The following is a 13802-nucleotide window of genomic DNA, read 5'->3' as shown; positions in this document are numbered from 1 at the left end:
TGTAGACCAGCATGGCTACTTTTCAAAACTATCTACACCAGGGGTAGCAAAACTTGCTTAACGTAAGAACCACATAGAATAAACATCAGATATTTGAATGCCGCAAGACATGAACATCAGATGTTTGAGAGCTGGAAGGCAGGCAGGCAGACAGGCAAATAGATGGGGAAAGGGAGGAGGGAGAGAGAAGTGGAAAGAAAGCAATTTTAACTTTGAATGCATTCTCCAAGCTGCCAGCTGGGCTTGGAGAAGTGATTTAAAGAGAGAAATGCTCTCTCCAAGATGGCCAATGGGGTGGTGGCAGCTTCGAGAGCCACACAATGTGTGTGAAAGAGCCACATGTAGTTTCTGAGCCACAGTTTGGCCACCTCTGATCTACACAAAGGTGTATGTGTGTGTTGCCAATGCTCTTCCAAAGGAAATGGGAACAGAGCACTGAGCCTTACAGAGGTTAGTGGGGAGATGCAACGGTTCACGCTGGGCAGCTGAGAGCTTGCAGAAGTCTCGGCTTCAATCTCTGGATCCCGTGGAAGGGAACAGGAGCCCCAAACCCTGAAGAAAATACTGAGCTATAGGAGCCAATAGTCTAAATGGGTATAAAGGCTCTTCATTTGTTCTTATAAGGGAGAATGGGCTGTTCACGGGCATAGATGAATTTCATTCTCGGCGACCCCGCACACAAGGGACAGAGCAGAACACAGATTGGCTACCAAGGCTTCATTTAAAAAAAATTTAAACTGCAAAAGAGGCTTCAGGCGCAAGATGCGGTTGGGACCAGTTTCCTACCGAGCTGATTTCCAAACTCGGTCTATCGCCAGATGCAATTTCCTTTTCGAATCAATTCCTCCCACCACAACTGCCCCTCCTCCCTTTCTGGGTGGCTGACGTGGTTTCTAACTGTTCGCTGAAGTTGATTAAAGCCCCTGACACTACAAATTTGATTTGACACGAGAGGGAAGGGGGAGGAGGGACTGGGTAAATTAAGTTTAATCTCTGCAAGAACAAGAATACCGGGCCTGGAGGCTTGTGCTGCTCATCTCTTGGCCTGGCTCTACAAGGGTAGGCAGAGTCGTTTATCTGTCAACAGCCACCCCCCCCCCAAACACACACTGCATAATAAAAACACAGATGGGCTTGACTTATCAACATGCATCAAATGCAAGGTCTTGCCCTTGAGTGGCATCAGGCTTCTGTAGTAATCTGCAACCTGTTTTTACAGTTAAAGTAAGCCCACTTACTACAATGGGGCTTCTTCACACAGGGAATGCCACCTGAGAACATGCAGGCCACCAACTGAGGCATCCTTACCCAGGGCTTTTTGTGTAGAAAAAGCCCAGGAGGTGCTCATTTGCATATTAAGCCACACACTCTTAGCAGCACCGTTGTATCAAGCAGGGGGTGGGGTTTTTTGGTAGAAAAAGTCCAGCAGGAATTCATTTGCATGTTAGGCCACACCCCCTGGTGCCAAGCCAATCGGAACTGTGTTCCTGTTCAAAAAAAGCCCTGCCCTTACCAGAGAGTAAGTAGGCTTTACTTCTTAAGAAACATGCACAGCCTCAGGGCCAGGGAACAAAGGACAACTAGGAGACAGACCAGACAGCAATAAAGCAATATGGGGAGACTGGAACAATAGCAACAATAAAGAGCTCAGTAGTGCTTAAAAGGTAAAGGTAGTCCCCTGTGCAAGCAGCAGTCATTTCTGACTCAGGTGACATCGCATCACAATGTTTTCACAGCAGACTTTCTATGGGGTGGTTTGCCATTGCCTTCCCCAGTCATCTACACTTTCCCCCCAGCAAGCTGGGGACTCATTTGACCGACTTTGGAAGGACGGAAGGCTGAGTCAACCTGAAGCCGGCTACCTTAAAGCACCTTAAAGACTAACAAAATTTGTGGCAGGGTGGGAGTTTTTGTGAGTCATTTGCAAAAGCTCCTCACCTGCCACAAATTTTGTTTATCTTTAAGGTGCTCCTGGACTCTTGCGCTTTTCTGCTGATACAGACTACCACGGCTACTCATCTTGATCTACCTCTCTGGGAGGAATTGGAAAAAGTTTTAGTTGTGATAGAAAAGCACACTACCACAAGCTGTAAATCAGGGGTGTCAAGCATGCAGCCCGGGGGCTGAATTAGGCCCCCAGAGGGCTCCTATTAGGCCTGTGAGCAACTCATTGTCATGTGCTTCTTTTCTTGCTTCCTTCTGCATCACAACTTGCTTTGCCAGGCTTCCTCAATTGCACAGGAGCTACAGAGCAAAGCCTCTATTTTTTCCATTGGCTAAGGCTCCTCCCTTGGGAGGGGGAGGAGAATTTGATTTGCCAAGCTCTCTCGGTTAAATAGCAGAGCTACTGAACCAAGCCTCTCTTCCATCTATTGGCTGAGGCTCCTCCCCTTCCTCATCCCCTGGGGAGGGAGGGAAAGAGCAAGAGCTTACTTTGCCCTGTTCCCTCGATCACAGGGAGAAATACAAAGCACCTTTAAGGCCAACAAAGTTTTATTCAAGGTATGGCCTTTTTGCCTTGCTACAGAAAGTGAGGGAGAGAGAGACTTTTGTTGGCTGATTATACCAGAGCTCTCTTGGCTGCAACCGACTGGCCTCCCACTTTCACTATATTCATGCCTTCATGATCCAGTCTTTCTCAGTAGGAAAGAGATGTGAACTATTCAGATGAGGAATAACAACAAGCCAATGAGGTGGATTAGGCTGACTGTGTGTGTTTGTGTCCTTTATAAAAATTATATCTCCCCTACCCAGCTTGGAGAATGCATTTAGAGTTAAAGTTGCTTTCTTTCCACCTCTCCCTCCCTTTCCACCTCCCTTCCTTCCTCTCTTAAACATCTGATGTTTATTCTTTGTGGCTCTTAAGTTAAGCAAGTTTGGCCACCCCTGTTCTGTATTATGGCTTGACGGGCTTCCAGTTCAGTGGTTTGCTTTTGGTACAGTGACCTGCAAGTCCAAATTTCCTTGATACGGTGACCCACTTGGAAAGAAAAAAACTGAAGCATGCACAAATCAATGAAACTGAAAAAAAGCCTGGGACCCAAGTTCACACGCTTCACAATCCACTTTGGGGTTGTGACCTACAGTCTGGAGAAACACTGTTCTAGCTCAACCAGGGCTGGCCCTAGACTATTTGGCACCCTAGGCAAGACTAACTTCTGGCACCCTCTCCTGCACTGATAATGTCACTGAGTCACATGGGGGGCACCAAAAGGCCAGCGCCCTAGGCAAGCACCTAAGTTTGCCGAGTGGCAGAGCTGGCCCTTGCAGTGGATACCTACCTATTCCCCAGGGAATGGCTTTGGCTTTCTCACTGGAACTGTTTCTCTCTCTCTTCCTCCATGAAAGGAAAACCCAAGAAGGTCTCAATCACAGAACTGCCAGAACCCCTTTGGCAAGGTTAAAGGCCGAGTGGCAGTTGAGGGGCACTGGGGCGTAGCTGTCTTCCCTGGGAGATTGTATCTCTGGCCTCGCAAACTAGCCATTGTTCTTTGGGGTTGCGGCGTTTACTATTCCAAGAAAGGAACCGAAAGCTATGGCAACATTTTAAAAGGCGGGGAGTGGACCACGTTTGGTGGACAGGCTCCAATAAGAATACTTTGACTAGTTAAACATTTCCTCGCTCTTGAAAAGTCTACTGTGAAACCATCAAGATAACCTTCCGGTAGACGTTAAACAATAAAAGATAATGGCCTTGATCCAAAGCTCTGCACGCACGCGCAAATCTTGCTTTAGTAAGGGAACTGCAGCCTTCCAATAGCGGGGCTTTACACAATGAAGCAGTCACCACATTGTCTAGATGAGGAATTAAAATGGGGTAGCCACCCTGGACTGCAAGAAGATCCAGTCAGTCAGTCCTAAGGGAAATCAACCCAGGCTGTTCCCTGGAAAGTCAGATGCTGAAGCTGAAGCTCAAATACTTTGGCCACCCAATGAGAAGGGAGCACTCCCTGGAGAAGATCCTGATGCTGGGAAAGACAGAAGGCAAAAGAAGAAGGGGACGGCAAAAGAGGAGATGGCTGGACAGCGTTACTGATGAAACAAACACAAATTTGAGAAGACTTCGGAGGATGGTGGAAGACAGGAGGGCCTGTGTGACTTTGTCCATGGGGTCGCAAAGAGTCCGACTCGACTGTGTGATTGAACAACAACAGAGTCACTCCCTCCTTGCATGGAGAGGTGGGTGTCCTCTGGAATAGGAAAGTTACCAGATCTCATGAGCATAGTTTAGATTAGAAATCCTCCATTTCTGGCGTGGATTCTCTCCCCTTGGGACAAAACCCCATTCGTGTTTTCCTGACCACGTAGACAAAATGGATAAAATTATTGCCATTAAAACCAATACCTGTCTTTGCAATAATAGTATAAGAATGGCTTATTAAAAAGCAAACTGGGAACATTAGCAACAAAGAATCTGAAAGGAAACAGCTTACACGACAACAGGTAACATACAACCATAATCTAGAGCAGGAATGGCCAAATTGCGGCTTGGGAGCCACATGTGGCTCTTTAATACATATTGTGTGCCTCTCGAACCCCCAATCACTCTGTTAGCCAGCATGGAGAAGGCATGCATCTCCTTAAATCACTTCTTCAAGGCAGCCAGCAGCTTTGAGAATGCAGTTAAAGTTGCTTTCCCTCCATCTCTCCCTGCCTCCTCCACATCTATTTTTCTTCCTTCCTGCTCTCAAATATCTGAAGTTTGTCTTGCGGCTCTCAGACATCTGATCTTTATTCTCTTATGCTAAGCAAATATGGCCCCTAGAGGACTCCCCCCCCCATGCACACCAAAGTTACTATATCAGGGTGAAGAGTGTAAACAGCTGATGATCTGATCACCTCTGGTGAGTTAAGAAAGATCCAAGCAACCAGGTAGGGCAGCTTTACAAAATGTTGACTTTTTTCTTCCTTTAAGGCTGAGAATGGCCACTGTACTGGCAGCTAGACTCATGTAAAGCCAAAGCATCAGAATATTTTGTGAGTCACCATGTTTGTGAGTCACCATGGTATGGTGGTTAGAGTATCTAGCTGGGGTTTAGGGTTCAAGTCCCTGTTCTTCCATGGAAGCTCACTGGGTGAACTTGGAATAGTCTTTCTCTCTCAGCCTAGCCTACTTCATAGGGTTCTCGACAGGACAATACGGAGAAAGGAAAATATACACTGAAGTCTACTTTGTGTTCCAATAAAAGAGAAAAGGCAGATATAAACAACTAACCAAACAAGTTTCCGTCAACTGCACTGAAGAGAAAATGAAGTAACAGTTGCATAATTTATTTCATTTATTCATTTATTTGGTGGGGGGGGCACAAGAGGGAGAGATAATATCCCAGTGACAAACACTGGGTGGAAACTTATTTTTGGCCTCCCTTCTTCCCTCTTTATTGAAGAGTTTTGAATTTATATCCCACCCTATGCTCTGAATCTCAGAGTCTCAGAAGTCTTATTATGGACGACCCAACTGAAGTCCCTTATGTAGAGTCAGAAGGACCTTTCAAGGCACATAAGTGCTTTTCTGGGAACTATGGACATCTTTACATAAACACATGCATACCCCAGCTTCCATGCATCTGTGCTGTTGCACAACAGGCGCTTAACAGGTAGGCTATCGGTTTGTACTCAGATGTTTTAGGCAGGCGGTCCTCCAAAATGGGACACGAAGGACCCCTGCCCCAGGTCTGTATCATCATTTTGCCGAGTACGTGCCACACAAAATTGCCTCAGTCAGGCAGCCTTATAGCGGTACCAATTGGGAACCTAAGATGTCCCTGGGGAAGCATCGTGTATTGTAAAATCACCAGTATGTATTCTGTCATGATGAGCAGATGTAGAATACTCTCTTTCCCCCCTTTCCATTCAAACCCGCATTTATATGTAAATTGTACATTCACATAGAGAATTTTATTTCAATCACGGGGCACAACTGCAAAACATATTGCCGCTGGAATTAATCTGGCATTTTCCAACCTCACAGGACTACCGACCTGAGAAAACCTGAATCCATTACGCTCCTGCTTACTTTCTTGTTTGCAGTTATTAAGGCCCAAACCATCAAAATAGCACACTACTTCAAACATCCTTGTTTTAACAGGGTGAAAAAGAGTCACCAGCTGAAGTTGCAAGCCAAGCCAAACCACATGTCTCAGACTCCAAAACTATTGCACTCTTGCTTTAGAACAAACAGAGAATCACTTGACATTTCACTTACGTTTTCAGGTAGTCCCCATTCCAAGGAATTCTATTCATTAGATTATAGTCAACTAACAATTACCTACAACAGAAGTAATTTTACAGTTCTTTCCTTAGAGAGCTTGGGGTGAGGAGAATAATGGAACTGGAAAAGAAATAGGATGGTAGAAGTATGCCAGCAACTCTTTTGGAGGGGCTCCCTCCTTCTGCCCCTCTCATTTTAATTCCATGTTCCTACAAGGATAATCCAGGCTAGCCGACTCTTGTCAGATCTCAGAAGCAGGGTTGGCCCTGGTTAGTACTTGGCTGGGAGACCACCGAGGAATTCTAGGTTTTATAGGCAGGTGCAGGCAAACCACCTCTAAACATCTCTTGTCTTGATAACGCTACACAGGGCTTTTTTTGGTAGGAAAAGCCCAGCAGGAACTCATTTGCACATTAGGCCACACCCCCTGGCATCACCATTATTTCACACAGGGTTTTTTTGCAGAAAAGCCCAGCAGGAACTCATCTGCACATTAGGCCACACCCCCTGGCATCACCATTATTTCACACGGGGCTTTTTTTGCAGAAAAGCCCAGCAGGAACTCATCTGCACATTAGGCCACACCCCCTGGCATCACCACTATTTCACACAGGGCTTTTTTGCAGAAAAGCCCAGCAGGAACTCATCTGCACATTAGGCCACACCCCCTGGCATCACCACTATTTCACACAGGGCTTATTTGCAGAAAAGCCCAGCAGGAACTCATTTGCACATTAGGCCGCACCCCCTGACACCGATCCAGCCGGTGTCATTTCTGTTCATTCCTGCTAAAAAAAAAGCCCTGACGCTACAGGCTCACTTTTCTGCTTGCCTAGTCCCTAAAAGCCACAGGTAGATTTGCGGATCTCCAAAGGTCCAACACCACAGACCACTGGAGGAGGGTCACAGAGGAAACAAAAGTGCTCAAAGAACCTTGCATGACATAGGTCTGGATTTGTGGAGTAGGCACTGCTCTACTTGCTTTTTGTTCAGCATGGAAACTCCAAGCTGCTCATGCGATAACATGTCATTAAATATCAATGGCTCAGGTGTAGCCATGTATTATTAAACCCATTTATACTTTATTTTTGTCCCCAGAACAGCTTAAATCATTCTCCATTTTATCCTCACAACAACCCTGTGAGGCAGGTTAGGCCAAGAGTATGCGACTGGTCTAAGGTCACCCAGCAAGCTTCCAAGGCAGTTTGGGGATTCAAAGCTGGTCCTCCTAGATTGTCTCAAACAGGATAATATAGAATCAGAGAATCACCGAGTTGGAAGGGGCCATACAGACCATCTAGTCCAAACCCCTGCTCAATGACTAGAGCAGGAGTGGCCAGATTTGCTTAATGTAAGAGCTGCATAGAATAAACATCAGATTTTGAGAACTGCAAGACATGAACATCAGATGTTTGAGAGGAGGGAGGGTGGAAAGAAAGTAACTTTAAATGCATTCTCCAAGCTGCCAGCTGCCTTGGCTTGACGAATTTATTTAAAGAGACCAATGCCTTCGAGAGCCACACAATATGTGTGAAATAGCCACAAGTGGCTCCTGAGCCACAGTTTGGCCACTCCTGGCCTAGAACATCCCTGACAAATGTTTGTCCAGCTGCTACTTAAAGACTACCCATGAGGGGAAGAAGAAGATGATATTGGATTTATATCCCACCCTATACTCAAGAGCGGTCACAATCTCCTTTACCTCCCCCCCACCTCAATAGACACCCTGTGTGGTGGGTGGGGCTGAGAGAGCTCTTGCAGCAGCTGCTTCCAAGGACAACTCCTAAGAGAATTATGACTGACCCAAGGCCATTCCAGCAGCTGCAAGTGGAAGAGTGGGGAATCAAACCAGGTTCTCCCAGATAACAGTTTGCACACTTAACCACTACACCAAACTGGCTCTCACCATCTCCCTAGCTCCCACTTTCCAACTCCCCTTTGTGAGGCTGGTGGCTGCTGAAGAATGGGGAAACCACCCCAAAACTGTGCATATGGAGCTTTGGAGCAGGCTCCCACTTTTGCAGGGCTGTTCAACCTGGGTCTGCCTCCACCCCCATCTTCAACGATGAAGGGGCTAAGCCAGGCCTGGCTTTACATCCGTCCTCTCTGAGGACACAGCTACATTATTTACTGAAAACAGTGTCAGCCCTCCTTGAAGTTAGGGGTCCCCCCTCCCATGGAAAGTGGCAGAATCTTTTACCACACACAGATGCAACACCTACTCCAGTATGGTAGCGGAAAGTGATGTTAAGTTACTGCCCACTTCTGGCAAACGCTGGAGACTTTTCAAGGCAAGACACAAACAGAGGTGGTTTGCCATTGCCTGCCTCGGTGTGGCAGCCCAGAGTTCCATGCCGGTCTCCCATCTACGTACTTAACCGGGAACCAGCCCTGCTTAGCTTCCCAGATCTGACAAGGTTAGGCTAGTCTGGGTCATCCAGGCAAATGCTTCGAAAATAATCAGCTCCCCTTCAGACGTCAGGAACCGCAGGATTCCAATGCAACCGCCAGCCATTGAACTTCATACACAATGTAATGCCTCTTATCACCGTATATACAAATGTTTCTGTACAAATGTGCGCTTTACTTGACAACAGTGCAGATGACACCTTTTCCAGGAAGACTGTGACATCACACAAGCCTCAAAAGGTCCGTAGGCAAAGCAGTTTCACAAGGTGAAACACCAACCCTACCGCTTCGTATTCAGTACCATGCTCTTGTACTCCCTCTGTTAAATAGCCTGGCATTCTGAGTCATTCTGTACTCAATGTGAATTAGAAAACCCACCTACAGGCAAACCTTCCTTTCCGCCATCCTTACTTAGAGCACAAGTCGGTTTAGAAATATACGGAGATAAAACTAATCTGCTTTAAGAGATCTTGACTGTAACCCCTCACACACGCACACTGTTACCAGCAACTGAGATCAGAGCTTTGTGTTTAAAGTAACCTTAAGAGAAATGTTTCAACCTCCTCCGCAATGAAAACTAAAAAAAAAAAAATACTTTCGAATGGTGCCTTCCCCCTTTCTTAAGATGGCGTTTTTATTCTGCAGATCCTTGGGGTTTGCATAATTCCGCAAGTATTTCATTCTCAAATTCTCTAACACTAGTGACACCATGGTTCTGAACAAGATGAAAAGAATGGAAGACGAGGTCAGCTGATGGACATTTTGCAAACTGTAATTTCTCTCCCCCGCCCCAAACCCTTCTGAAGGGGGTTCTCATATTCTCCCCCCCCCCCACAGCACTTGGCCCTGCCTACTAGAGTTGCCATAGCCCCAATTCTTTCAGAACCTGGGCACTTCATCAGCATTTGGCACCAGAACTTGCACCCCCCCCCTTCCCTCCACATCACAGTTGCAACAAACAAACAGAAAAAGCAGCTAATGAGACAGGAACTTAATTAAAAACAGGCTCTTTGCTTTTTTAACAATAATCTTACCACTGGAGACGAAATTCGACACCCAGGGCAATCACAGATTGGAGGATGTACCTGTAAGATTCCTTTGGACATAAGAGTCTTCAGACTTTTCCCTGGGTACAGAAAATGTGACAGACAGAGAGAGAAGAGGGAGAAAGGCATTTTTAACTTGGCTTTAAAAAAAACCCACACCAACCCAGACCTTCCCCCTCTCCCCCCCCCCCCCATCGAGCCCTGGCTGGTACTTGAATTGAACTTCTGCCCCGTGGGAACGATGAAAGGGAGGCGGCCCTCATTAGCTCCCCCCCTCCTTGCCTAACCTTGTTGGGAAGCCGCGGCCGGGCTGGGAAGCTGAAGAATGGGGGGCCCGAGCGGAGGAGATGCTCGCCGAGTCTGAAACCCTCGCCTAGCGACGGCTCCAGCCCCCGCCCGCCCCCTGCAAGAGGCAGCCTCTGACAATTAACCGCCGCCGCCGCCGCCGCCAAGGGGAGGGGGAAATCCCAACGCTAATGAAGGCGAGCGCAGCCAGCAGCCAGCCAGGCAGGCGAAGAGAGCCAGTGCGCTCCGCTCCGCCGCCTGCCTGCGTCCTTGCGCATCAGCGCTCTCCCCAGAGCCGAGCGCCGAGCTGTCCTGGAGGCAGCCGGGAGGGGAGGGGAGGGGAGGGGGAGGGAGGCGCCTCGTTAGCACCGCGGCCCCCCTCCCTCCCTCCCTCCCGCTGCCGATCAGTGCCCCAGGGCAGGTGTCAGTCACCCCCTAATGGCCCCTCGTCGGAGGGCGCAGCCAGCCCCCCAGCTCCTGATGACCTGTCAGCCGCCGCCGGCCGCTCGCCAGCCAGCCAGCCAGCCAGCCGGCCCCCGCCCGGGCGCTTCTCTCTCTCTCCCTCTCCCGCGGCGGAGCGCGCTGCAGCTTCCTCGGCCGACCCAAGACAGCCTCGTCTTTCCCTCTCCGGCTCCACTTTGCCCTGCCGGGCGATCCGGGCTGCGCCGAACTCGGAAGCCGGGGAAAGGGATTGGGGGAGGGGGGAAGGGGCTCGCAGCTGGGCGCCACCCACCTGTCTCGCAGCCGCCGCCCGGCCAGAGCCCGCTTCCAACACGCCCGAGCACCCCAAGAGCTGACCCTCCCACCCCACCCCCAGCCCCGCGCCGAGAAAGAGCCACCCCCAGCCCGCGGAGACCCCCGAGCCGCTCGCTGCCTCCGCCGAGGAGAGGTCCCGCGCCTGGGGCAGTTGCTCCCCCCCCCGCCCCGATGCCCCTTTCCTCGCCCGGCTCGGCGGAGAGGCGGCGGCTCCCGCTCCACTCCCTCACTCGCTCACCCGCGGGGCCCGAGGAGGCGACCCGACGCGCGCCCCCGCGGCGTTCACACGCGAGCCGAGCCAGACATAAACAACAGCTGCGCAGACACAACTGCAAACAGCGCCCGGGGGCCAAACCGCCGCGCCGCAGCCGGCCCCAGACGCCCCAGCAGCCAGGAGGAGGGGGGGGGGGGCACGACCTCGGCCCAGCGACCCCTGCTCCGCCCGCTGGCTCCTCGCCTCCCCCGCACCACGACGAAGCGGCCGCTCCTCTTGCCCAGCGCGCCAGGCTGGCGTTTGAAGGCAGCGCAACCAAACAGCCGCCGGCCGACCGGCCCCCCCCCCTCCCCTCCCCTCCCCGCCGCGCGCTCATCCAGCGCCGGGCGCACCTCCAAAGGCCCCTTCGCGCTGGCTCGCCCTCGCCCCGCAACTTTCGAGCCGCGCGGGGCAAACTTCGCCAAGCCGGCTTTCCCCGGCAGTGCTGCAACGTCTCTGCCGCCGCCGCCGCCGCTCCATTCGTCCACATCCCCACGCAAAAGAGACACCCCACCCCCAGGTGTCAGGAGCAACGCCCCCTTCCCCACGCTGCTCGGCGCCCCTTTAGCAGGTCCAGAAGTTGGGTTCAGCCGGCCGCTGGGTCGTGAGCGATTCGGGTGGGCAGGGGATACATAGATCGCTGTCGGCTGGCACAAACCGCGCACACTTCCCAGTCTCACAGAGCTCCTTTCCCGGAACGCACGTCCGCCCTCCCTGATATCCCCTGTGCATCTCCGAACGCGCCGCTTGCAAAACGTTTAACTGCCAAACAGCTCCACTCCAACCTTTGAAAACAACCCCCCCCCCCCGAGCAGGCAAAGCAGCAGGAGGGTGTCTGTGCATGCACAGAGGGCCCTTCTCCAAGACGACCATTCGATATGGGGAGAGGACTTCCTCAACAGAGTATGCAACAGGCAGACAAAACAGAGCCCTTACTCTTTTCGGCTGTTTGCTGTGACTTTCCCCAAAGCGGGGCTTGCTGAAGAGCCCTGTGCTGCTGGGAAGTCTGCCGTCAAAAAGGCCCCTTCTTCCAGCGGCAGCTAAGTCGAATCACTACAGGCAGGGAGGGGACGAGCCGGAGAGCCCCCTCGCCTGTTCCTTCCCACCCCGCCGCAGCGTCTTGTGGGTGCTCCCAACCTTGCCCATTCCGCCTCCGGCCAGGTCTCCCGGCGCTCCGGGCCTCCGCGCCTACCTTTGTGCCGGATGCTGCGCTTCCAGTCCTTGGCGGTCTCCCTGCCGCTGACGAACTGGAACTCGTTGGGGGTGAGCCACTCGCCCCGGTAGCGGATGGAGGGCCCCTTGCTGCCTTGGCACAACTTGTGGATGTAGAGCAGCGCCTTGTTCTCGCCGCACTCCACCTCCAGGCAGGGCTCGCCGTTGTCGAAGAAGGGCTGGAAATCCGGGATGGAGGAGAAGCGCTCCAGCATCAGGTCCTCGGGGAGGGGGTGCGGGTGGGAGTGGGCGGCGTGGGGGCCCTCGTGGAAGCCCAGGTAGGCGCGCTGCTGCTGCTGCTGCTGCTGGTGCTGGGCGAAGAGCTGCTCGTACGGAGGCGGCGGCGGCGGCGGCGGGTGGGGGGTCACCACGGGGATGGCGGCGGCCGCCAAGGGGAGCAGGTAGTCGGGCAAGGTCTCCATGGGCTGGTTGAAGGCGGCCAGCGCCAGCTCCTCCCGGTCGGGGCGCTCTCGCTTGATGGCCGGCATGCTGCTGCTGCTGCTGCTGGCGGCGGCGGTGCAACTGGCGGCGGCCGCCCGCGCCTCGCCGGCGCGCTCCGGCGGCGCTGGCTCCTCTGCAAGTTCTCTGCTCGGAATCAGCCGCCCGCAGGAGCACAAGCGGCACAGGCGGCGGCAGCAGCAGCAGCACCTGGCGGGAGGCGCCGGCGGCGGCACCACAAGCGGCACAGGCGGCGGCCGCCACCACTCCTCGCCTCGCCAAGCTGCCCAGCGGCTCAGCTCCGGGGCGCCGCCGGGCTCGGGCAGTGGAGGCGGCGGCGGCGGCGGCCACCCCGCAGCAGCCCAGCCTAATGAGCCCGCCACGAGCTCCCAGCCGGCGAGGCTGCACAGCTGCCCCTCCGGGGGAAGGCTTGACATCTTGGCCCGGGCGAGGGCGCCGCCGCCGTCACAGCCGCCGCCGCCGCCGCCGCCACCGCCGGAGACATGATTTCGGTCGCCAAAGGTTTATTGATCCGCCCGCCGATCGACCCAGCCTCCTCTCTCTCTCTCCCCCCCCCCGCCACAAACCGCGCTGCTCCTCGAGACGCCCCCCCCCCCGCGACCTTGCCCTGCAGACCCCGCGCAGCCTTGCAAATTTTTAAATTATTTTTGTGGTGGTGGTGGTGGTTGTTTTTAACTTCGTCCAAATCGGAAGCTGGGAGCCGGCCGCCGGCTTCCCCCCGCCCTCTCCCTTCCTCTCCGCGCTCTGGCTCCCTCGCCGACGTTGCAAAAAAAAAAAAGATCCCCCCCTCTCCTTTTAATAATTGCAACCTCTCCCGCTCGAGCGCGGCAGCGTCGTTTTGCAACCGACCCCTTCGCTGCCCTGCGTTTGCAACAGCAACTTTCCTACCCCCCTACCCACCCCCCATACACACATGCAGACACAGTTCCACGTGTGCACCTGCAGAGAAGCGGCCAGTTTTCCTTCCTCCCCACCCTTATGGCTTTATTATGACTGGAGAGTCCACTTCCATGCCTAAGCTAGACATTTATTTTTTTTAAAGTGAGGACTGGAAGGGGGTCACGAAGCGCCCCCTCCCCCGCTGCCTTGGCTCAGGCGTGGGCGACTTGGCTTCTCCCCCCCCCAAGGAAACGTATATTGATAGATTCTCAGAAGTCCTCCCGGAGTTCAG

At 52.7% G+C, this 13802-nt stretch overlaps 1 protein-coding gene across 1 annotated transcript in view; it reads right to left on the bottom strand.

The window, feature by feature from the left end:
- Window positions 1-12692, bottom strand: part of SAMD11 (sterile alpha motif domain containing 11) — a 226145-nt gene extending 213453 nt beyond the window's left edge. The window contains 2 exon segments of the mRNA XM_060259593.1: window positions 9655-9746; window positions 12153-12692. Of these exon segments, the coding sequence (XP_060115576.1) occupies window positions 9655-9746; window positions 12153-12660 (600 nt within the window). The 5' untranslated portion in view covers window positions 12661-12692.
- Between the last annotated feature and the right edge of the window lie 1110 nt (window positions 12693-13802).

The sequence above is a fragment of the Heteronotia binoei genome, chromosome 18 (assembly GCF_032191835.1).
Source record: "Heteronotia binoei isolate CCM8104 ecotype False Entrance Well chromosome 18, APGP_CSIRO_Hbin_v1, whole genome shotgun sequence".
In the NCBI taxonomy this organism is placed as follows: domain Eukaryota; kingdom Metazoa; phylum Chordata; class Lepidosauria; order Squamata; family Gekkonidae; genus Heteronotia; species Heteronotia binoei.
Note: the sequence above shows the minus strand (reverse complement) of the source record. Positions and strands in the feature narration are given on the sequence as shown.